This window comes from Littorina saxatilis, linkage group LG15 (genome assembly GCF_037325665.1).
Source record: "Littorina saxatilis isolate snail1 linkage group LG15, US_GU_Lsax_2.0, whole genome shotgun sequence".
Taxonomy (NCBI): Eukaryota; Metazoa; Mollusca; class Gastropoda; order Littorinimorpha; family Littorinidae; genus Littorina; species Littorina saxatilis.
In genome coordinates, this window is record NC_090259.1 from 47,790,920 (window position 1) to 47,817,056 (window position 26,137).

Here is a 26,137-nt window from a genome sequence, read left to right on the forward strand (position 1 = left end):
CACCATCAGCTAGAAACCTTGGATTCACCCTTTCATCTGACATGACCCTTAACAAACATATATCTTTAGTCTGTAGAGCAGCTTATTTTGAGCTTCGTAAGATCAGCACCATTCGCCACACACTCTCCTCTCAAACAACTAACACTCTTGTCTGTGCCTTTGTTCTTTCTAAACTTGACTATTGCTACGCTCTTCTCTCTGGCTGTCCTCTGTACCTCCTGCATAAACTACAATAAGTCCAAAACTCGGCAGCACGCCTCATTCTCAAAGCACGAAAACGAGATCACGCAACACCACTCCTTCGCACACTGCACTGGTTACCTATTCAAGCCCGCATTGACTACAAACTGTCTACCCTCTGCTTTAACTTCTTTTCTGGCTCGTCTTCTGCTTACTTCTCTGAAATCCTCACCGTCTATTCTCCAGCAAGACAACTCCGTGCCTCTTCTGACTGTCGCATCCTCCCACCAAAACCAAAACATACGGACAACGCACTTTTACTTTCTGCGCACCCACACAATGGAATTCTCTCCCCTTTCACATCCGCCACTCTCAGTCACCCCAAGCATTCAAACGAGCACTTAAAACACACCTCTTCAAGAAATACAACCCCTAATTTTGTTTTTCTCAGTCCATCAGTAGGCTACATGTAGTGTATTTGTTGTTTTAGTGATAATGTGATAATGTATATAAACATCAAGGGCTGTTTTCAAAATTGTTGATAACATGTTCTGTTTGATTAAGGGTATTCAGCTGGCATTTCCTTGTTTTTACTATCTATTTTATTCATGTTTTTATTACTTAGTGGAAGAATTTTTGTTCTAATGTATGTTTGATGGTGTATGCTTTTAATTAAGCGTTGTTGACTATGAATGTAGATGAATGCTTGAATAACTGTGTTTTAATGTTAAATGTGTCAAGCGCAAAGAGCATAATTGTAAAGTTATGATGTTGCGCTATATAAATGCTCATTTATTATTATTATTATTATTAAGACAAAAAATGTCCTCACTTCCTTTCAACTTTAAAAAAAAGTGACAGCGTGTTAGAAAATGTTAGTGGAAACCAATTCCAATGTATTTGTTACACTGTTACTGTTAGTATATCTTATTTTCTATAGAACACAATTCATCAAACCTACTTTCGACATTGGCGGAATCTGCCATCTTGTACTGCAGCATTGAATCGAGTCCAATTGAGTAAGGTCTGTAGATGCAGCTGAGGAAACTTAGCAAAGAAGGCTAGTAGGTCAAGTGCCAAGGGGAGGAACTGCAGAAAAAATAATCAAATACATAAATGGTTGACATGTATAACATCATTATAGGGGGTGTGTACAATGTGTTTCAACTGTTTATCTGTGCAGTTAAAACTCAGATATACACTGCCGAACTAAAGTTAAGGGCCGGCCTCTGATTTGCGCAGCTTTCCGTTGTTATTTTTTATGCCAACACTGCATGACGAAAAAATGGCCAACTTGGGTTTTCCAGAAGCCTGTCTCACTGCTGCACGTGCCTGACCTTGTTTTGCACGCATTGCAGTTCAGCAACACCGTTTTTAGGGGCAGTGAAAAGGTTGTCAAAACACGATAATTTCCCATAAAATTTGCTCGACTTTAGCTGAAGAAGCAGTATTGCAGTCGGTGTTTGGCATGGTGCACGAGAAAACCATGGCTATACTGAAAACTCCTCAACGAAAGTTGCACAGGAATGGGTATTTAGGGGCGCGCACCAGAGCTCTGAGTAAGCATGCCTCCAAGAACGAAACTGACAACATTGGATCGAGTACGGGCGCTGGGATGGCTGCAGGACGGCGTGTCTGGCAGAGAAGTTTCCAGACGGCTAGGAGTGAGCCACTCTGTTATTCAGCGGCTCCACCAACGCTTCCAGACTACCGGAAGTGCTGTTGAGCGACCTCGGTCTGGGCGCCTAAGATGTACAGATCGAAGAGACGATCGCTACCTCCAGCTCTTGGCTCTACGTAACCGAACCAACACCCGCAGGACGTTGATAGGCAACTTCAGGGCCGCTACCAACGTCACCATCAGTCGTATGACTGTGACCCGTCGTCTGCGTGAGGTGCGCCTGCACTCAAGGAGAACTGTCGTCCGTCCGCCCCTCACACCACGTCATCGCCGGGCCAGAATGGCGTTCTGCCGCAACCATCGGCGTTGGAACAGACAGCAGTGGGGCAGGGTACTCTTTACAGACGAGTCCCGGTTCACTCTCTCTTCCTGTAATGCCCGCATACGCGCTTGGAGACGTCCGGGTGAACGTTTCGTTGATGCCTGTATCCAGGAACATGACAGGTATGGAGGCGGTTCAGTTATGGTGTGGGCTGGCTTCCATCTGCACGGGAGGACCCCCTGTACCGTATTAGAGGCAATCTTACCGGCGTGCGGTACAGGGATGAAATCGTGAGGCCTCAAATCATCCCTACACTGCAAGCCATGGGTGCCGGCGCTATGCTCCAAGACGATAACGCGACCCCTCATCGCGCTAGGGTGGTCCAAGATGTTCTGCAGCGTCAGCAGATTGTGAGGATGAACTGGCCAGCCCGATCCCCCGACTTGGGACATCATTGGACGCCGGGTGAGGGACAATCACCCCCCACCTGCTGATGTGGACCAGCTCTTCCGATTCCTGCAGCAGGAGTGGACGGCAATCCCTCAACAGATTCTCCAGAACAATGTAAACTCAATGCGCTCACCAGACCTGTTTACCCCCATAAGTGTTTTGGAGTAATGCTCAGCCCCAAAAATAGTAATCCTGGCACAAAAATAGTAATCATCCAGCATTCGTCGCCAATTACAACGCACATGACAACTGTGTCTGCGAAACGCAATCATGCACATATAACCATCATTCACACATCAGTCAGTTTTTGTAGTCATCATAATTTCAAAGAAGATCACATCAAAAGCACATGCATCACTGATTCTTTTTCGTTTGCTCGTAGTAGGCCTTTTTCAGTGTGTCAAGCGCTTCTCTACTGTACTTGCGCTTGCCGAATGAGTGAGGGCGAGACTTCACCACTAGAATAAGGCTCTCCAGCGTCTCATCAGACAGACATGATCTCTGGTCAGTCCTGTGCTTTTTCACCCCATTTTGCCATTGAAAAAAACAATGCCAAACATGTGAATAGATTAAAAAAAAAATTAAAAAAAGGTTTTTTTTACATTTTGTTGTTGTTGTTGAAAATCGTAGTCTTGACACGGATAGCGGAATGGCGTATTTTTTTTCAGAAAATCGTAATAAATTACGCCAAAATCGTAAGGGTAAACAGGTCTGGCTCACGGATCGGTGAATGCCTTGCAGCCCGGGGTGGCCACATCCGTTACTGAACTTGAACAAACTGACAGAACTTTCTTGCCACTTTTCGAAAGGGGGGTGGGGTACTTTCGACGGTTGCTGCGCAAATGAAATTTCTTTGTTGGTGATTTTGTTTACATGACTCGAACGGTTACATGTCGTATCAAAACATTTCAAGGGTTGAAGGTGTTGCTTTGATTTGTTGTGTTATGAGAGATGATTCTTCTTCTGGCCCTTAACTTTAGTTCGGCAGTGTATATACAAAAACAATGACATGTAAACAGAACAGAACATGTGTGTGCCCAAGCATTAGTTTGTCAATATCTGCATGCATGTACTGCAGTGTTATTGTGTATCCTAATTTGAATTTCTTTCATAATATTAATGACAACCTTAGTACCTACAGTCAGAATTCAAAATTACCAAAGTAGGTGATCTTTGTTGCAGTAAAACAACTGCCTAGTTGCATTTCATACTCTGAATTTAACTCATTGAAAAGCACAGTTTACTATCATAACGCATTAGCTGTATAACCACTACAAGAAAAATGATATATGTATAGGTTACAACACGAGTGGTTTTTTATATGGCTTGTATTTCAGTCAAGACCCAGCGGATGAATATCATCGGGAGACACGAGCCTCTGGCGAGTGGCTCTCGATTGATATTCCCGCTGGGTCTTGACTGAAATACAAGCCATATAAAAAACCACGAGTGTTGTAATCTGTATATCCCATTCTACCATCAAACACAAAGTGTAGACTACTAGCGGCACTGTTGCGATCTGTGCAGTGTAAAACATTGTTGCCAGCGAGACTTAGCCCTTTTGCAACCTTAAACTAAGTGACCGTCGCTGAAAAAATAAAACGAATGAGTGCATCGATAAGTACGCTGTAACACTACTTTCAGACCATTTAAAAGCTTTAAGTAAAGGTTCATAAGTTGCAAGAAAGTAATGAAGTCGTATAGAAATTAATTTAGTTGAAGCGCACAATTCTTTTGTTTTGCGTTTCAGGTCGGCAGAACGGGCGAAACGGGTTTGGGACCCATTTGGCTTACTCGATTCAGAATCGATTCCACGTTGTTTTTCTCGAACGTGTGTAATTAGGCTTATTGACAGAGAAGCAAATTTTAGGGAACAAATATGTAGGTTTAGATTTAACCATTTGCTCCCTATTTGAAATGTATCTACGTGATAAACTGTTTTGCGAGTGTGTTTGCATGGATGAACTTAAACTGGTATGGGTGAGAGGAAAACGCGACCGACACGTCTGTCACCGCCGATTGATTGCATTTTGAAGGAATATGACTGGATTACGGAAAAATACACACATGTTAAGTTCTCGGATACCTTCATCGCCAATGTGGACTTACTGCAGAGCCAGGCAAAAGAGTAGACTTGCTCGCGAAACACGTGAAACAGCCGATAGATTGATAGCGAAGCCCAACCGTGCCAGGTAAGGAAAAGTCGTCTGCTAACGAAGCAAGGGAGAGTACTCGTGTTTTTGTTTTGGTTCGCTAGCATCTGGTTATCTTGTAAGTTGAATGTTCGTTTTTTTCGACCTGCATTGCTTTCATAATGAAAGAAACGTTTGCTTATTGCATCTCATACATCAGATCAGTTCTGAGATTCATTTTTGCGTGCAACTGATATGGTTTTCTGAGCCGTGCAATACGATTTTGGAACTTCATACAAATGTGTCACATTGTTCGGCGCGAGGTCAAAGGTCGGGAGCAAAGTAGTTCTTCGCCCAAATCGGAATCTGCACTATCATATATTTTTTTGAGTCCATGATGTATTTATTGAGCTATAAAAATACAACATATATACCCATACTGAAGTAACAGAGACAAAGAAGGGAGGTCATGGGATATATATCCCATGACCTCCCTTCTTTGTCTCTGTTACTTCAGTATGGGTATATATGTTGTATTTTTACAGCTCAATAAATACATCATGGACTCAAAAAAATATATGATAGTGCAGATTCCGATTTGGGCGAAGAACTACTTTGCTCCCGACCTTTGACCTCGCGCCGAACAATGTGACACATTTGTATGAAGTTCCAAAATCGTATTGCACGGCTCAGAAAACCATATCAGTTGCACGCAAAAATGAATCTCAGAACTGATCTGATGTATGAGATGCAATAAGCAAACGTTTCTTTCATTATGAAAGCAATGCAGGTGGGAAAAAACGAACATTCAACTTACAAGATAACCAGATGCTAGCGAACCAAAACAAAAACACGAGTACCCTCCCCTTGCTTCGTTAGCAGACGACTTTTGAGAATCTGTCAGACCGTCCTTACCTGGCACGGTTGGGCTTCGCTATCATCAGCTGTTTCACGTGTTTTGCGAGCAAGTCTACTCTTTTGCCTGGCTCTGCAGTAAGTCCACATTGGCGATGAAGGTATCTAAGAACTTAACATGTGTGTATTTTTCCGTAATCCAGTCATATTCTTTCAAAATGCAATCAAGCGGCGGTGACAGACTTGGGTCCTGTTTTCCTCGCACCCATACCAGTTTAGGTTCATGCAAACACACTCGCAAAACATGTAGATACATTTCAAATAGGGAGCAAATGGTTAAATGTACATATGACTAAGTGCCAAAAGGTGCTCACAGAACAGAAGACGACTTTGTTTTACAATAAAAATGTTTCTAAAAACGTGTGTCTGCTGAAAATTGGTGTGTGTGTGGATGAATGTGCGAAGAGATAGTGGACATAATTTCGTGTGTCTGACTTGAACGGTTTTGAAGTTATCTTTGTTTAAAGTCAAAAATAACGCCAAAACCGGCCATCTGAAAAAGGACATCGTGATACCTCGTGTTTTGAATATGCCACAGAAAAATAACAAGAAGCACAAATGAATTGCATTTAGTTTGATTGAATGCCTGAAACATCGCTTTACAGACGAGACCAAACGTCAAATCTAAATCTCGAGAGAATTTTTTTTTTTCGATAACCGAATTTTAAGGTGTCGCACGCAAGATGTGTCGTCATCACGGCATACATTTTTCAATCGCAGATATTTACTCAATTTCTTTTTCAAAAACTCTGGAATTGATGTCGACACGTCAAGCGATAACGGTGTATCAAACTGCTGTCTTTCAAGTAATCCAGCAAAGACTGCAGAACTTTTGAACAGCATTTTTGAAAACGATTTGAAAATTTCGTCATATCTTGCGTGCGACAAAATGTTCGGTAATTAACGGTTATTTTCTTTTAAAAACAAAATTTACATGTACAAAGATCTACTTCATCTACGGAACCACGTGACGCATTCTGTGTTCAAAATTTGTGAAGAAATCACGAACCACGAATGCGCTATCAAGTGTTGAAATTATGTCGTCAACATCTTTTCAGATCTTGCGTGCGACACCATCTTGCGTTCAACATAAAATGTCACTACCTTATCGAGTTTAATGGGTAAAACTAACTATTTGTTGTCTTAGTTTAATCTTCTTAATTAAAAGCGTAATAAAACCGAACTTCCAAGATGAATTTTAATTGAGATTAGCGAAAGAGCGGGCACGCAAGTCGACCTTAAAGTAAAAGAATGATAACACGAGCGTTTGTCGTGTTGTCTTGCGTGCAACACATTGTCCAAAAAGGAAAATGTATATTTTTCTCAGACGTTTTTTAAGTTGAAACCTTGAAACTTCACACACATTTGGGGTTTAATCGCCCCCATGCATGGTAAAAGTCTTGTTGACCCTTGTCAGATTTCAAGGTCACGGCTGGGTCACATGTGGTTCAGAAAACGGATGAAACATATTTTTTCAGAGATTTTTGAAGCTAGAACCTTCAAACTTCAAACAACGCTTTTGCTTAATGATTGTTCAACATGGAGAATTCAAGGTTGATCCTTGGGAAATGTGAAGGTCATAGCAGGGTCTCGTGTGGGTAAAAAAAAAAAGGAAATTGTATTGAACTTCAATTTATATAAAACCAAAGTCTGGTTGATCTGTTTTAAGATTTAAGGTCAAATCTGTTATTTAAGGTCAAATCAAATAGAAATTTGTTGATGCTTAAATCTTTGAAACTTCCAACAGGTTTGAGGTTTGACAACTTCTGGACTTTGAAATCTGGTATGGTTGATCCTGGTAATATTAATTGGTCAAAACATCAAGATCAACAATTATAAAATAAGCACTTTCACCAATGTCAAGTGAGCAATAGCAGCAAACGTGAGTCTTATAAAGATTATCACTTTTTGTGTGACCTCAACTTGACCCCTCTGAATGCTCTCAATCATGGAAATTGACCACACTTTGATTATAACCAAACAACATCAAAACTTTGGAATGTGTGAAGTTTCAAAGGTGTTGCTTAAAAGGCGTTCGTGAAAATGACAATTGTATGTGTCTGACTTCAATGCGACCCCGCTGCGACCTTGACGTTTGATTTTATCAACCAGACTTTCATCATGTGTGAATGACTTCAAACACTATAAAACTAGTTGAAGAAATTGACAATTTTTCAAAGTTTAAGCCAGATGGCACTGCTGTGACCTTGAAATTTGACAAACATTAACCAGGCGGTCACCTTTTTTAGAAAATATCCTTAAAAGATCTTTAACCTTACTGTGACCTTGGAATTTGATGAGGTTTAATTTAACTTGCGTAGTGTGCCAAGTTTCAAGGCCCTAGCTTCAAAAACATATGAGAAAACCTCATTGAAAAATGTATATGTTTGACCTCAACGCGACCCTGCTGTGACCTTGACTTTTTCAACCAGACTTTAATCGTGTGTGAACATTATACACTAGAACTGTGTGTATTTTCAAAGCTCGTGCTATAAACGCGCTGAATAAATTGAAAATATTCCACATTTGGACCAGATGTGACCCCGCTGTGACCTTAAACTTTGACAAAGATTAACCAGCAGGTCACTTTTAATGAGGTTTTATAAAAATGCTGAAAGTATGTGAAGTATGTAAAGTCTAACTGATCTAGTATTAAAACATGTAAGACGTGACGACGACAATTTTCCAGTTTGCAAAGGAAATTTAACCTCGCTGTGACCTTGAAATTCAATGTTGTTTAATGTGATGTGCACCATACCTGGAGGTCATTATACTTTGGTTGTGTGCCAAGTTTCAAAGCCCTGGCTTTAAAAAACGTGCGAGATAACCTTAATGCTATGACTCAGTGCCGTTTTGAATGATATAACGAACAAAATTATCGTTATTTTTAAAATCATTTGGGTAAATTTATCTTTTCTTTTCGTAATTGGGTTCCAGCATCTGTTGTCTTAACAAAAATCACAATATCAGTCGTGTTTGTCAACTTTTATTTTTTAGCCCCTTTGTCCGCTTTTCGTGCGCACCTTTTGGCACTTAGTCATATGTGTTCCCTAAAATTTGCTTCTCTGTCAATAAGACTAATTGTATAATAATGCGTTCGAAAAAAACAACGTGGAATCGATTCTGAATCGAGTCGAGTAAGCCAAATGGGGGCCAAACCGGTTTCCCCGTTCCGCCGACCTGAAACGCAAAAGAATTGTGCGCTTCAACTAAATGGATTTCTATACGACTTCATTACTTTCTTGCAACTTATGAACCTTTACTTAAAGCTTTTAAACGGTCTGAAAGTAGTGTTACCGCGTACTTATAGATGCACTCATTCGTTTTATTTTTTCAGCGACGGTCACTTAGTTTAAGGTTGCAAAAAGGCCAAGTCTCGCTGAAAACACTGTTTCACACTCCACAGATCGCAACAGTGCCGCTAGTAGTCTACACTTTGTGTTTGATGGTAGAATGGGATATACAGATTACAACACGAGTGGTTTTTTATATGGCTTGTATTTCAGTCAAGACCCAGCGGGAATATCAATCGAGAGCCACTCGCCAAAGGCTCGTGTCTCCCGATGATATTCATCCGCTGGGTCTTGACTGAAATACAAGCCATATAAAAAACCACTCGTGTTGTAACCTATACATATATATCAATCACATAAGCCCCTGTATAAACAATAACATGTTGCATCTGCACCTTATTGTACCTCTACTATAATAATCCTAAACTGTTGTGATGCTATGAAGTGTTAATTAGAAGATTATTAATATCAAACTTAATTTGCTCAGAAATTCACACACAACTATTTCAAATGAAATTCAAGCAGGTTTTTACTCACCAACACATCTCGCCATATGTCAGCACAAGTCTCCACTGGTTGCTCAGAAGGTTCAGACCCTTTCCTTTTATGTGTAACCACAGGCGGAAGGTATCGTTTACTGGACCACCACTATCATAGAAAAAACTAGTAGTGTGATTGTAGTGTATCAATAGAGTCACTGCCCTTGAACCGGGGAGTTGCTCTCCCTTGTATCACGGCCATGTGAGAAGTACGAAATAAATCGGCTGTTCATTGACACCGCCTTCGAAGTGTTTGTATGCCTAGAGCATGACTGGAATATGGTAGTTGCATCAGACAACACTATTTTACAATTGGCGACGAGGAAAAGGAGTGTGAACAAGGTGAGAAGCGGCATTTTTCTGTCAAGAACTTTCGTGTGATCCAGAAAGAATTTTCCAGACTGCGTGACGTCATCACCACGTGCGCGAGAGAAAAAAGATGGCAGAAAATGGAAATGATAACGCTGACGCTGTTCCTCAGCAGAGAGTAATGAGCTGTGCTAGTGGCATAGGAAGTGTAGGACCATTTGATTCAAAAGGCGATCTATCTAGTGTCTCTACAAGATGGACGAGGTAGAAGAGAGGGTTTGAACTTTTTCTGGCGGCAAGGATTGAGACTTCGGAAGGTCAGAAAAAAGCGCTGTTACTCCACTGTGCAGGCTTCGAAGTTCAGGACATGTTTGACACTCTACCAGAAAGAGGTGACAGCTATGATGAAGCTGTGGCAGCACTTGATGCGTACTTCAAACCACAACAGAACTTCACTTATGAAAGGCATGTTTTTCGGCAAATCGCACAGATGCCAGAAGAAACAACGGCTCAGTTTGTGACAAGTCAAGTCAAGTCAAGTCAAACAGTTTATTTACCAAATGCAAAGCACAGGATTTTGTTATGGTGTATGCATAAAACTTCACACTCCTTCCACACGCATATATCACAACAACTATGTACAGACAAAGTGTTCAATCTCACTGGGCATGTCATGTCTTTAGCATAATGTCCTGATTTGCCACAGGTTGAGACAACAAGCTACAGACTGTAATTTTGCCGACAAGGTAGATGAAAACATCAGGGATCAAGTGATCGACAAGTGTCGAGACAAAAGGCTCAAGTCAAAGTATCTGGAGAAAGGAACTTTGACCGTGAACCAACTTTTGGATATTGCGCGTGCGCATGAAGCAGCAGCGAGGCAGTTGACGATGATGACAGACACTGATTCTGAACCTGGTCAAGAACTGGTTGGTGCTGTGTCCACGAGAGAAAGAGGAAACAACAGACGTTGGCAAACTCATTCTGAATCTACTCATCATGGAGGTGCTAAAGGTGACCAGAAAGACAAGAAACCCCGTGAAGTCAGATCTAGTACTGATAATAAACTGCGTTACCGCTGTGGCAAATCAGGACATTATGCTAAAGACATGACATGCCCTGCCAAAGGGAAACGCTGTGCAAAGTGCAAGAAATTGAACCATTTTGCTTTGGTATGCAAGAGTGGGAGAGTGAACACTGTCAGTGAGAATGATGGTGCTTGCAATGTTGTGCATGCTGATGATGATGATGTTTGTGCATTCAGACAGAGTAGACGGGAAAAAGTCACTTGCTGTCGTTGATCTTGTTGTAGGGGGAGTTCAGACATCATTTGTAGTGGATTCTGGAGCAAGCAGCAACATATAGTAGACAAAAGCACATGGGAAAACATGAAACAGAAGCACATCAAATGCAGATCGCATGCAAACACTACAGGAAAACAGCTGTACGCTTATGGTAGTGACACACCATTGAAGATTCTAGGCTCATTTGAGGCTGACATTTCATTGCAACATTTCGCTGAAAAGGCATGCAAGGCACAGTGTGTCGTTATAGACGGAAAGGGAGTTTCACTTCTGGGGAAAGAAACTGCAGAGAGTCTGGGGGTACTCAAAATTGGGATTTCACTTGTTGGATCTGTGAGTGAGAAACCTGAAACAAAAGCAGAATTCAAACCATTGTTTTCTGGGCTGGGAAAGTTGAAGGACACACAGATTCATTTGCACATGAAAGAAAACGCAAAACCCGTAGTTCAGTCAGCTAGAAGACTGCCGTTCAGTCTCAGATCAAAAGTCGAAGAGACAATCAAAGAGCTCGAAGAACTCGATATCATCGAACGTGCCGAAGGACCGACTATACATTTGCTAGTCCGATCGTAGTTGTGCCGAAGCCGAACGGAGATATTCGTCTCTGTGTAGACATTACCCAATATTGACGGACTGTGTGATGATATCTTCTGCTATGGTCTGTTGAGACAGTGATATCAAAATCGAGACCGGAGGTCGAGATTTTGATATCACTCTCGAAACAGACCAATAGCAGAAGATATCATCACACAGTCAGTCAATGTTAGATATATTGCTAATTCTCTGGACATTTTGTATTTACTGTAAAGAAATTACAAAAGTATTTGTCTCAGTTCTGGCTGTTCCATATCCCTCCCTCTGATTATCATTTCTTTTTGTTCACTCTTTTCTTGTACTTTTCAGTATTTCAAAATGTCTTTTCTTTCAAAAAGTCTTTAGTCACTTGCTCAACTAAATTCTGGGATCATTACATTTTCATATATATTTGTATGCTTTTAAATTTAGGTGTTTTTGTTTTTGAAGTGGGGAAGCAATAAAGAGGTCGTCGATATCAAAACTGATATCGACGGAAATGTCGTCGATATCACTTTTGCACTGAGCTCAGTTTTGCCCAATTGACCAATGGAAATCCTCGTAACATATGAAATAGCAATATGTTATGTTATATGAAGTCTTATATCGCGCGCGTATCTCCAGACTCGGACTCAAGGCGCAGGGATCTATTTATGCCGTGTGAGATGGAATTTTTTACACAATACATCACTCATTCACATCGACCAGCAGATCGCAGCCATTTCGGCGCATATCCTACTTTTCACGGCCTATTATTCCAAGTCACACGGGTATTTTGATGGACATTTTTTATCTATGCCTGTACAATTTTGCCAGGAAAGACCCTTTTGTCAATCGTGGGATCTTTAACGTGCACACCCCAATATAGTGGACACGAAGGGACCTCGGTTTTTTGTCTCATCTGAAAGACTAGCACTTGAACCCACCACCTAGGTTAGGAAAGGGGGAAGAAAATAGCGGCCTGACCCTGGGTCGAACACGCAACCTCTCGTCAATCGAACGAGGCGATCGAACGTGAACGATTCCCGATGCTGACAATTGAAGAAGTACTGGCGGAAATGAACGGTGCAAAAGTGTACTCAAAACTAGATTTAAATTTGGGCTTTCACCAACTCGAACTTGACGAAGAATCTCGACCAATCACGACATTCACCACTCACATCGGGTTGTTTCAGTATAAACGACTAATGTTTGGAGTGACGTCTGCGCCGGAGATCTATCAGTACACGATACAGCAAGCGTTGCAAGGTTGCATTGGTGCTCGCAACATGAGAGATGACATCATTATCTTCGCAGATACAGTCCAGGAACATGACGCGCGACTTGAAAGCGTGCTCAAGAGACTGAAAGAAAAAGAGTTGACACTGAACGCAAAGAAATGCGAATACCGGATGAATGAACTCAAGTTCATGGGGTATCTCTTATCCGAAAAGTGGGTAGGACCAACTGAAGCAAAGGTTGAAGCCGTTTGGAAGGCTGAATGACCGACTTGCGCAACAGAAGTTCGTAGTTTCCTGGGCTTAGTGAACTTCAACGCTCGTTTCATTAGTGACCTGGCTACGAAATCGGAACCGCTGCGTAAACTGAGAAGAAAGAACACTCCATTTGAATGGAATGAGGAACAGGAGAGAGCGTTCAATCTCTTGAAAGAAGAGATCACAAAAGCCGGAACTCTAGGGTACTTTGACATGACCGAGACACGTATCATCGCTGATGCTAGTCCCGTGGGGCTGGGTGCAGTGCTAGTACAAACGCAGAACGGTGAAAAACGCGTGATTTCCTACGCGAGCCGTAGCCTTTCAGATGTTGAAAGACGGTACTCGCAAACTGAAAAAGAAGGTCTAGCTCTTGTGTGGGCTTGCGAAAGATTCCATCAGTATGTGTTCGGAATTGACTTCGTTCTCGAAACTGATCATCGTCCGCTTCAGTTCATTTATTCGAAGAAGTCAAAACCGTCCGCTAGGATCGAGAGATGGGTTCTCAGGCTGCAAAGCTACAACTTTCGTGTTGAATACAAACCCGGACCGCAGAACATAGCAGATTCGTTGTCGCGACTTGTGAGAAAAGAGGAGAAACGGAACAACAGAAACGTAGCTGAAGAGTACGTTTACTTTGCGGCGGAACAAGCTGTTCCAAAAGCCATGACTGCTCGCGAAATTGAAGAAGCATCCGCGGAAGATGAAGAGTTGACAGAGGTGCGTAGGTCCATCAAAACCGAGAACTGGAATGATTGTCCGAATCCTGTCTGCAGAACACTCAGGAACGAGCTGACTACACTCGGAAAACTAGTTTTGCGAGGAACACGGATTGTGATTCCGAAAAGTCTCAGAGACCGCGTGGTAGATATCGCACATGAGGGTCACCAGGGGATAGTGAAAACAAAATAGAGACTGAGAACAAAAGTTTGGTGGTCAGGGATGAACAAAGATGCAGAACGCCGTGTACGATCGTGCTACGAATGCCAAATCGTGAGTCAACCATCCGTACCGGAACCGATGGTGCGTACAGATTTTCCGGAGGCACCTTGGGAAGCCATTGATGTGGATCTGTTAGGACCATTACCGGATGGAAGATCCATATTTGTAGTCGTAGACTACTATAGTCGTTACTTTGAGACCGCGATACTCAGGTCGACAGTGACAACCAAAGTGATCGAAGTGTTGGAAGACATTTTTGCGAGGTATGGTTTACCCAAATCGCTGCGTGCGGACAACGGACCTCAGTTTGCTGCGTCTGAGTTCAAAGAGTTTCTAGACGTGAACAACATAAAACTCATTCAAACTATACCGCTGTGGCCGCAAGCCAATGGAGAGGTTGAAAGACAAAACCGTAAACTCCTCAAAACACTCAAGATTGCTCATGCTCAGAAAAAAAGGCTTAAAACGCAAACTAAACAAGTTCTTGATCGTGTACCGCAGTACACCACATCAAACGACTGGTGCAACACCAGCTGAACTCATGTTCAAGCGAAAGATTCGAACCAAGTTACCTGAATTAGATCCGGTGCCCAGAGAAGAGCTTGAAGAAAACATTCGCGACCGTGACAAATTCCGAAAGGAAAAGGGGAAGGAATATGCAGACATGAAACGGTGTGCATAAGAGTCTGATGTGAATGTAGGGGACGCTGTACTCCTTCAACAGAAGAAAAATGACAAATTGACTCCGACCTATGATCCAGAACCGTACAAGGTCGTAGAGAAAACAGGTTCTCAGGTTGTAGTTCAGTCACCAGATGGAGCGAAAAAGTACAAAAGAAATGTAGCACACACAAAGAAGTTTGTTACTCGCGAACAACCAGGAGAGACAACAAATACAGATACAGGCATACAAACTGGTACAAACACAAAGTCTCACACAGAGGAAATCATTCATGAACACACAAACAAATCAGAAAACACTGAAATACTGAGAAGGTCTGGGAGAGTGCGAACAGCGCCAGACAAATTCAAAGATTATGTTGTTGAGTGAATGAAGATAGATTGAAAGTATGGAAGTATTTGTGCCAAATATTGGTTCCATGTCCATAGTTTGATAAATGTAAGTTTTTGTAAGTTAAATTGAGATTATTGTTTGAAAGAAACAGATTATTTCTCTTTCATTTAAAACGGCTGTGTTTTATTTCTAGTCAAGAGTTGGGAGTCAAAATGATAATGCGTATTTGTTGCAGTTAATCATGTTTGTAGTTATTTGAACAGAGAAAAAAAATGAATGAAGAAAGAAAGGGATTGTAGCGTATCAATAGAGTTACTGCCCTTGAACCGGGGGGTTGCTCTCCCTTGTATCACGGCCATATAAGAAGTACGAAATAAATCGGCTGTTCATTGAAACCGTCTTCGAAGTGTTTGTATGCCTAGAGCATAACTGGAATATGGTAGTTGCATCAGACAACACTATTCTACAGTAACAACTAACATACGCAGGAAGACAGGTGTCTGAGATCAACACACTGCTGCATTTCGCTTTCTTACGCTTGACCAAGGCAGGAGAGCTTGACACACACTGTGGATCTGACGGAGTGACAACAACAGCATCACTGGAAGTGTCAATTCGCTGTGCATAGTGTTTCTTCGCTCGCTGGAGTTGAACAATACATGTCAGACGCTGGTAGCAGACGACACGATGATAGGTACTCGTTTCAGCTGTTTGTCCATTTGCGACTCGTTCCGCCAATATTTTGGCTGACAGCCTGTTCTTCACGGTCAAGGTTAATCCACTCAGATGCACATGTCAAAGCTTTTGCCCACGAAACACTTGAAAATGGGGTCAGTTTTTCGTCAGTGTCTACATTCTGAAAATGTATAGTGCAGTTCGCTGCCATTATGATATGTCCCGCGGAAACACACAGCTAAATTCTCATTGGTTGAAAAGCTTTTCACTGCGGACGATTCTCCATGGGGAATAATCGTGGCTTCGGCAGAGAGATAACTGCCTCTTTGCTAAATTAATTCATTAATAAAATCAGTACTAGCGTATGCGCAGCTATTCAATCAATCAATCAATTAATATGAAGCTTATATAGCGCGTATTCCGTGGGTACAGTTCGAAGCGCTTGTCGAAGAGTTGTCAACACAGGACTAACAAAAAAACTAACATCTACAGACGGACACGAACAATATCACACACTAGCAAACCCTGGTAAACATACAACAAACAACTGTTTAACAACAATGTACACATCAATAGCTAGGTCCAAACAAAATAATATTAAGCACAAAGAAAACACCTCTCACAGAGCACAGCACAAGAATGTCTTTTGGGGCACAACACATCACGTCGAACATGAAAGTCGCAGCCAGCTACGGGAAGAACTGAGTCTTCAATCTACTCTTGAACGCGTCAAGAGAGGGGCTCTGGCGAAGCTCAAGCGGCAGGGAGTTCCAGACGGAGGGGCCCGCGGAGGGAAATGCACGCTGACCAGCAGATGCGAGTTTCGAGCGAGGGATGTGGAGGCGGAGAGGGTCAGCAGCAGAACGAAGGGGACGGTCGGAGGGCTGGGTGTACAGGTCCAGGGAGGATTGAAGGTACTCGGGAGCAGAGTCGTTGAGACACTTGTAGACCAGAGTGGACAGTTTGTAGGAGATTCGGGTGTTGACAGGGAGCCAGTGCAAGGAGCGAAGTAGGGGGGTGATGTGGTCTCGCTTCGTCTTCCTCAACGTCAGCCTGGCAGAAGCGTTCTGGACTCGTTGTAGGCCATGAATGGATGAGGCGGGGAGGCCAGCCAGAAGGGAGTTGCAGTAGTCCAGACGACTGAAGATGAGGCAGACAACCAGCTTGACACAGGCGTCGTGGGTGAGGTAGCGACGGATGGAGGCGATGCGTCGCAGGTGGAAAAAGCAGATCTTGATGATGAAGGAGATGTGTGTCTGCATGGAGAGAGTGGAGTCGAGAAAGACGCCAAGGCTCTTGACAGCAGGGGAGAATGGAACAGTCGCGTCATCCAGCTGGAGGTCGGTCACAGTGAGGGAAGCAATCTTCTGTCGTGTTCCAACGAGAAGGGCCTCCGTCTTCTCACTGTTCAGCTTCAGCTTGTTCTCAGTCATCCAGTTCTTGATGTCAGTGAAACAACTGGAGATGGATCCCAGGAGATGGTCAACGTCCTCCGGCTTGGCGCTGTTCTGGCGCTATTAGTGCGTGAACATTGATGAATTCTATTCTTTTAGTAGTTAGGTACCAGGTTCTGTAAAGTTCACATGGTACCCTTCTCCGTACAACCAGCTTGAACGATAGAGTTCTATGCCGTGTAGTCTAGTGCATTTTCGAGTGAATCAAATTTTGGGCTAAAATCTGTTGGATTTCATCCCGACTCTATTTCACCAATAAGGAACTTGATATTCTTTTCTCCCTCTAGATCATTGAATCCCTTGAAATTGTCAGGGAAGCATACTGTCAAGAGGTTTTTTTTGCAGAAGCCCGACTGGAAAAAAATAATGCTAATTCGAAGCAATTTCCGATCAAAACTCGGCCACTTTTTGTGTGATGGAAACGAATGAGCAGTAACCATATCTGTCTGCTCTTGCGATAAAACTGAGAACATCGAGAGTTGCAAGTAAAATTCCAAACGCCTTATTTCCAGCTGATCCTAATCACTGTACTTGATGTTTCATTGAGTGTAGCATCAGTCTGATGTCCATATGTGCAACTTTGGACTGATAGGGGATTGTGAAGAGTACTTGGAGTATTGGAAAATGTCAGTGAAAAGTACTCAAATGCACAATTACTCTTTGTCGCTGCCTCACATTAAGACGTCAACACGGAGTACATGGAATCTTCAATTTATTCTCCATAAAGGGCCGTAAAAACTGGAATAAACCATACGACACAATAATGAGTAAAAACGAGAGATGCGGCAATCCGACGGTCAGTTTTCAACAATATTTTATTTAATAAAGAAATCACACGCAACCACATGCACACATCTCATCAATTTAAACAACATAAAGCGGTTTCATACACTATTTTCCCCAGAAAACTGAACTTCATACAGTTTTTAACGTTGGAACACGGGTGCAAAAGTTCGTCTGCTAGTCCCATTTGAAGAAAGAACATTATCCTAAGCGATACCAAAACATATACAGAACACACAATATCTGCCTTTGCCGCCACAGCAGAATAACAGCATATCTGTGTACTTGATTTTAGTCCAAAATAGGAAAACTGACAAGAAGTGCTAACAGAATGGAATGATTTGCACGGAACTATACAACCGCGCATTAATCGATCGCCTGCGCAGGTTGACTCGTTGAGTGAATAGGATTCGATCAAACTTTCGCAAAAAAACTCCTCTTTTCTTTGAATAACTGAAGAAAGGAGGAATAAAGAAGATACACACCTCGTCTTAGTGATTATAAAAAATAATGGTCGAAGTTCGCGGTCATGAAAAAGCTCGCTAAAGCTCGCATTTTTCATGATCCGCTAACTTCGATCATTATTTTTGATAATCACTGAGACTCGGCATGTAACCTCTACATACATGCCATAATTCATTTAGCTCAAAACGAGCACATGGCCTGCAACAAAAATCCATAACTGCCAACAGCAGGGGGTATACTTTATTAAACCTACCAGCAACATAGTTCTTGTACGGTGAAAAAGCCGTCAATTACATTTTGAATTTCAGGCTTAGGTGAGCATATTTTTTTGGAATTGCCCTATACATATTTTCATGAAACTTTGCACACTTCTCCCTAGCAACTGACCTACTTGACTCCTAAATGAATTTTTTCATCATTTTTTGTCAGTCAAGATATGGGGGTGGGGGTGGTGCGGGGATAATTGTGGTGTAAGCAATAAAGAAACACCCCATGGTTTTCTTAGGTATAGTAACGGTATATATAGTGAACTAAGCTGTGTTCAAATTTGGTTATGATCTGTCGAGCAAATTTTGTGTTATTTCGTTTTTACCACTAAATGAGTGATAATATGTGTACGCCCTCGACAATCCTCGGTGATTTTCGGCATGCACAGTGATAAGTAGTGTATTATGATAAAGTGATACTCTCCATTCTTTTATCTACACAAAGGAATGTTTTAATGATCTTTTCTAAAGATAAAAAATATCAGTTAGGATAACGTTACGAATCACAGTGTTTTCTGGAAGGACATATTTGCCCACCCGGCACCCCCCACCCCAGAAAAAAAAATCTTATAAGAAAGTGAATAAGGAAACAACTTTTTTCAGGCTGCATCTTTTGACATATGTGACCCTCCACCACGAAATGAGTCGCATGTCACCTTTGCATGATTTTCATATTTTTACATTTTCCTAAAGAGTTTTTTATGCTCTATCCCGTGATGAAAATCGTTTTAGAAAAGAGCGAAAACTGTTTGAGTTATAAGCCTGTGACTAAGGTGACCCTCACACTGTTATCAGACACTCCCCGGACTTATATTGAGCCTAGCGCAGAACCGCGCGAGGTGACATGCGACTCATTTCGTGGTGGAGGGTCACATATAGCTCAGAGAAACATGTGCTCAAAATGTGTAATGGATCTCACGAGCGATTTTTTTTCTGGGGGTGAGGAGGGGTGGGGGTTGATCGCTTTGCGACCTCGATTTACACTCTTGAATTCTAAGAACACCCCCATTACAAACTAACTGATCCACCCTGGTGTGTATATACTGAGCTACCGGGCCCCCTAATTGTGAAGTAGACAATAAGGCAGCAACTTATTTTGTTTACAGGTATTGTATTTGTATACAGTGAGCTTAGCTGTGTTCAAATTTAGTTATGATCTGTCGATCGAATTTTTTTCGTCGATAATGATTTTTCATGGTGTTGTGTAATTTTTACATTACAAAGGAATTGATGGGAGATGTGCATGATGTGTTGTTTGAATCTGACAGTGATTGTATGATTTTTGTATACATGTATTGTTGTCCCGCGCTTTGAACTTTTGATAAGGCGCTTTATAAATGCCCGTTATTATTATTATTATTATTATATGTAAGACAGTTTCAAGCGAGCTATCTTTCGCGGATGTATTTACTGTGCAAACAGCTCTAAATATGGCAAAAGTGTCACGTGATAATCAACTTTGGCTACGAAGAAGACGATATTTTGTTCCGTAACTAGTTGGGAGTGATGCAACAATTTCACGGTCTCCTTCCCACAGCACTCTCAGCATTTCCACTTGTTTTAACCTTAGAACGATGTCTTTATCATAACTGTGAAGAACATAACGGAGATCACTCTCAAAGTCGACCAATCTGCAATCACTTTCGTCTCAGTTGGGAGATAACTCAGTATTCCTGTTTTAATAGAGTCCGCGTAGTAACGACGCATCCGGTAAGAGAGAAACTGGCGCGCGAGCCGTAAAGCGATGACATCAGTTTGAGTAAGTTCTATGCTGACAAAAGTCACTTTAGGAAAACACGACCATTGACTTCATGTATGCGCCCAAAGGTAACAATATCGACAAGAATGTACGCATTTGACATTAAATGAAACATTCATAGACAGTTTCCAACTCACCAGATTTGCCAAAGAGCCTTGATTCGTGAAAAACGATGATTTTAATCAGACAGGTATGGGAAACAACCTCTTGGTAACCTGCGTTTCTCCTTCCGAGGCGACGTGACGGCGCCACATTTGTTTGTTTATGGCTGTTTATCGCGAAACAACACCGTTGAAATTTGTTTGTAAAATATCATAAATGTGTGGCGTGTAATCTCCGAATCTGTTCGTTATCTGCGTTTCGATGGTAATTCAGACAGAGTGGAGTTACTTTGAATCGAAGGCGAGGGTAACCTGCTTTGCATGTGTGACGGCGTGAACAAATTTGATTGCAATATTTTATACAGAAAGTAAATTTCAATGATTCTGGCTCAGACTTGTAGATCTGTTATGCAGTGTTTTGGTAGTGTATTTGCTTTTCTACTATGAAGCTCATTTGGAGTGATACGCTGATCGAAGTGGGGTACCCTATGTGTGACATCAGCCGTATGCAGATTACGCCTCAGAATACTCTCCCATTTCACAAAGACAACAATAATTTGCAACATTTCAAGAACTGCATCAGTTTATTACATACTATTTCAACAAAAACAGCACAGACACGACTATTATCAACAACACAGAACGGGAGGTAAGTCGGCAAAGACACTCGTAGTGTGCGTTCCCGTTTTTGGTCGCCATTTTTGCTAGCATTTTCACAGTAAATCTTAACATTTCCATATCTATTGAATGATTATGGTATTTCCTTTGATTGTGCCGATTCTCCTATCTCTCTGGCATGTACTGGGTGCTTTGTGACCAGTTTCTCTCCTAGACTGTATTGAAAAATGCGTCCGTGTGAGCTGACCCCCACGTGCGTGTTTTTCGACTGTGTGTTGATGTGACTGAGAGTGTTATGTGCATTGTAACCTGCGCACAACATTAATTATCTCTTTTCTACTGATCACAATGACAAAAGCAGCTGTTGTCATTGGTCAACTAGAAACTGTATATCAATTGATATCGCGCATGAAGTGCCTGGTGAATTTGATATCGTGCAGGAAGTAGTTTATGAATTTTTGTTTTGAAGAAAAAAAATATCACCTGAAGGAAACAAATGTCCCCCTTCTTTTAAAAATCAGAAATTTATAAAAGGAAAGTAACTGCATCAGAAAGATTAAGCTGTGCAATGACGAAAAAAACAACTTCTCCCCCCCCCAGCTTTAACAGAGAAGCAGTAGAAAAGAATGTTACAATCTTACCGACTGAGGTGGTTGGAACAGCCATAAATAAGGCTGACCTTGAAAGTACCAGTACTCAGAAAACTGCGAGATCTCTTACAGTGTTTTGAGCGCACATCACTCACAAACAGGCAGGAAATAAGCAGACGATTTAAAAAGTTTGCACCTGCATGAACCATGCTCCACCCTTCTTAGTCGTAGCCATACAACATCAACCCTAGGCACATTTCAGTTTCACACAGTTACAGCGCCTTCGGAGGACGCCATTTTGGATGCGTCGTCTGCACGCAGTTGGACTAAGCTTCGACAACATTATTAAGCAGTCCGTCGACGCCGACAAATACCTGGAAGCTTTTTTGGACACAGAAAATGAGCCAGAGGACTTCACTGCTACAGCCTGGCGCACTTCAGTTCCTGCCATCGTTCAGAATTGCCAAATCGCACAGTCAAAACGTCTACGCCGGACTGATGAAGTAACTGGGACGTTCGTACTTCGCTGTTCCTTCCAACTCCACTGAACTTGTTAGCCTTTGCTTGTGATATGTTTAGACCGTATATTTGTTTTCTGTTTGCATTTTAAATGCGTTATTTTTGACTGCGAAAAAGAAACTGTTACTGAAAAATAAAAGTAAGAGCAACGAAGTTCAATGCGAAAGCAGGAAAAGACAAATCCAACATTTCCAACATGGCAGTAGCCTGAAATCGAATGCGATAAAATCGTTATCGTTAGATTTGACCGTGATATCAACATTTATCAGTCTGAATGTCTCAAAAGGCTGAATCATATCAGATCCCGGCTCCCGCCTCGATCTGATATGATTTCAGCTTTCTCGACATTCAGACTGATAAATGTTGATATCACGGTCAAATCTAACGATAACTAATACTATTACTTTTCAGTAGGAAGTCCACGAAAAACGTTTGGAAAATCCCATACTTAACTTGTGGGGTCAATAACCGGGTTTGACTGTGTCTGTGACACGTTCTAGTCATCTGGAAATCGATTGTTACAATACATTTTAGTTTGCGTCGTCATATTGCCACTTTATGTTGCAGAGGCACGCATGAGATAGACACACATCAGCAAGAGAAACTACGTGATGGCTCATTGACTAAGAGATACCCTGAACAATGAATTAAATGACAAATAAATAAAAACAGATAGTTGTATTCAGTTGATCCGAACATGTTTAAAACAATTCCCAGTTAATTTGTAAGAAAATTAAAATCCTAGTTTCCGGACGGAATACCTCTCCGATTACGGGCGGGCGAGTGAAAGAAAGAGAGAAAAAGGTGTGGTGCACTGTTTCGTATATAATAAACATTTGTATCTTGTTTGGAGCTTCTTTTTACATTTAGTCAAGTTATGACTAAATGTTTTAACATCGAGGGGGGAATCGAGACGAGGGTCGTGGTGTATGTGCGTGTGTCTGTGTGTGTGTGTGTGTGTGTGTGTAGAGCGATTCAGACTAAACTACTGGACCGATCTTTATGAAATTTGACATGAGAGTTCCTGGGTATGAAATCCCCGAACGTTTTTTTCATTGTTTTGATAAATGTCTTTGATGACGTCATATCCGGCTTTTCGTGAAAGTTGAGGCGGCACTGTCACGCCCTCATTTTTCAACCAAATTGGTTGAAATTTTGGTCAAGTAATCTTCGACGAAGCCCGGACTTCGGTATTGCATTTCAGCTTGGTGGATTAAAAATTAATTAATGACTTTGGTCATTAAAAATCTGAAGATTGTAAAAAAAAATAAAAATTTATAAAACGATCCAAATTTACGTTCATCTTATTCTCCATTATATTCTGATTCCAAAAACATAAATATGTTATATTTGGATTAAAAACAAGCTCTGAAAATTAAATATATAAAAATTATTATCAAAATTAAATTGTCCAAATCAATTTAAAAACACTTTCATCTTATTTCTTGTCGGTTCCTGATTCCAAAAACATATAGATATGATATGTTTGGATTAAAAACACGCTCAGAAAGTTAAAACAAAGAGAGGTACAGAAAAGCGTGCTATCCTTCTTAGCGCAACTACTACCCCGCTCTTCTTGTCAATTTCACTGCCTTTGCCATGAGCGGTGGACTGACGATGCTACGAGTATACGGTCTTGCTGAAAAATGGCATTGCGTTCAGTTTCATTCTGTGAGTTCGACAGCTACTTGACTAAATGTTGTATTTTCGCCTTACGCGACTTGTTTTTTGTTTTTTTTACGCGAAGGTAACATGTATATGATCAGTCACATATCATGCATCTTGTGCATACATGTTTATTTTGTGAAGCAGAAAGAAGCACTCGACTAAGAATTAAGCAGAGAAGACAGAACTAAATGACTGTTGCCTTTTTTGCATTTGCAGCGGTCTACCCCACCACTTGCAACCACGTGGTCACTGGGCGATATTTTCGTTTACAGAAGCGAGACATACAAGCCTACTTAAGCAATTATCGGATATATCTCTGTGAAATTGAAGCCATGGGTGAGTGGAACTTTCATATCAATCTCGTCACATTTCAGTCACAGTCAGGCCGTGTTTAGGTACAGCAAACAAATCAGTTTTGATTTAAATTGAGAAATCGGTGAGTCTTAGTACTCATCCGTGTCCGTCTGTATGGGCGGCAATCCGCCTGTCTGTCATTGGACAAAAACCTCAACGTTGAGGTTATTTTGGATGTTTTTTCTAGCTAAACCTTTAAAACTTTTCACGCATGAATTATGGGTTTCATGATTTTCACGACATCACCCCTGGTTGGTTGACCCTCGTCAAATTTTGGGGTCACATCGAGGTCATGTTCGATTTATGAAAACTTAACGTTGAGGTTATTTCGAATGTTTTTTTAAGTTAGACCTATGAAACTTTACACACTTTAAGGGTTTAATAGTCTCCCCACTTGACCCAAGTTTGATTGACCCTCGTCAAGATTTTATTTCCAAGGGGAGGTCATGTTCGATTCATAAAAGCGTACTATTGACATTTTCTCAGGCGTTTTGGAAGCTAGCGTCACAGTTGGGTTATGTTAATAAAAGAAATAAAATGAGGTTTTCTCAGAAATTGTTGGAGCTTTGCCTCGGCCAGTAATATACAGTAGAATCCTCCTTTTAAGACCTCAAATCTGAGAAAATCAGGTCTTAAAAAGGAGTCTTAGAAAAGTCTTAAAATGGGGGTAATGTTTTTGAGATTATAAATACAACATCTGAGATGGAAGGTCTTACAAAGGAGAGAGTCTCCTGTTAGCTAGGATAGATGGGGGAGGGGGGTAAGCAGGGATGGATTCTTCAATCGGGTGGGGATTGGGGGGGGGGGGGTCTTGGAAGGGGGGTTGCACGGTTATGGGACATGACGAAGATAAGTCGTACAAGCATTTGCTTTTCGGTTTTTCCCGTTTTTGAAGCTCGATCTTTGAAACATGTAAAACGTCAAGGGGTCAGATGAGCTCCATGTACGATACAAGTCTGGTTTGCTCTCGTCAAAGTCCAAGGTTACAACGGGGTCTATTTTTGGTAATATATGGTAGGAACACACACAAGCAAAATAATACACCCACACAATTCATTACACGGAAATAGGAAGGTGGTGGGGAGGGGAAAGAGAGAGAGAGAAAGAGAGAGAGAGAGGGAGAGAGAGAGGGAGAGAGAGAGGGAGAGAGAGAGAGCCGAGCGAGACAAGAGACAGAGACAGAGAGAGAGACAGAGACAGAGCAGAGAGAGACAGAGAGAGGAGAGAGAGAGCGAGAGAGAGAGAGAGAGCCGAGAGAGACAAGAGACAGAGAGAGACAGAGCAGAGAGAGACAGAGAGAGAGATAGACAGACAGAGACAGAGCAGAGAGAGACAGAGACACAGAGAGAGAGAGAGAGAGCCAAGAAAGACAAGAGACAGAGAGAGTTCTTTCTCTCTTATGCCTTATTCTCTCTTATGCCTTATCACAATAAGCCACAAGGGTCACTTTCTGCACGCATTCTTCTCTCTGTGAATGTTTAGGGTCGGCAGCCTTTTCAATCATAAGTTCGATCTCGTGAAACAAGCAACACACACACACACACACCCTCACATGCACATGCACATATATTCATCCAGAAACACACACACACACACACACACACACACACACACACACACACACAACCTCAAACACCCCCCCCCCCGACACACACACACATCCACACACACGAACATATACTTTCACACACACACACCACCCTTAACAGACACTCACATACACTAACGCACACACACACACACACACACACCCACGCACACACACACACACGCACACACACACACGCACACACACCTACACACTCACACACACAC

The 26,137-nt window shown here is 41.8% G+C and overlaps 1 protein-coding gene across 1 annotated transcript in view; it reads left to right on the plus strand.

Annotated features, from left to right (window-relative positions):
- Nucleotides 1–26,137, plus strand: part of LOC138949516 (enolase-phosphatase E1-like) — a gene marked incomplete at its 3' end in the record, with an annotated part of 167,093 nt that overhangs the window by 118,027 nt on the left and 22,929 nt on the right. Inside the window, 1 exon segment of the mRNA XM_070321344.1 lies at nucleotides 24,185–24,304. Within this exon segment, the coding sequence (XP_070177445.1) occupies nucleotides 24,185–24,304 (120 nt within the window).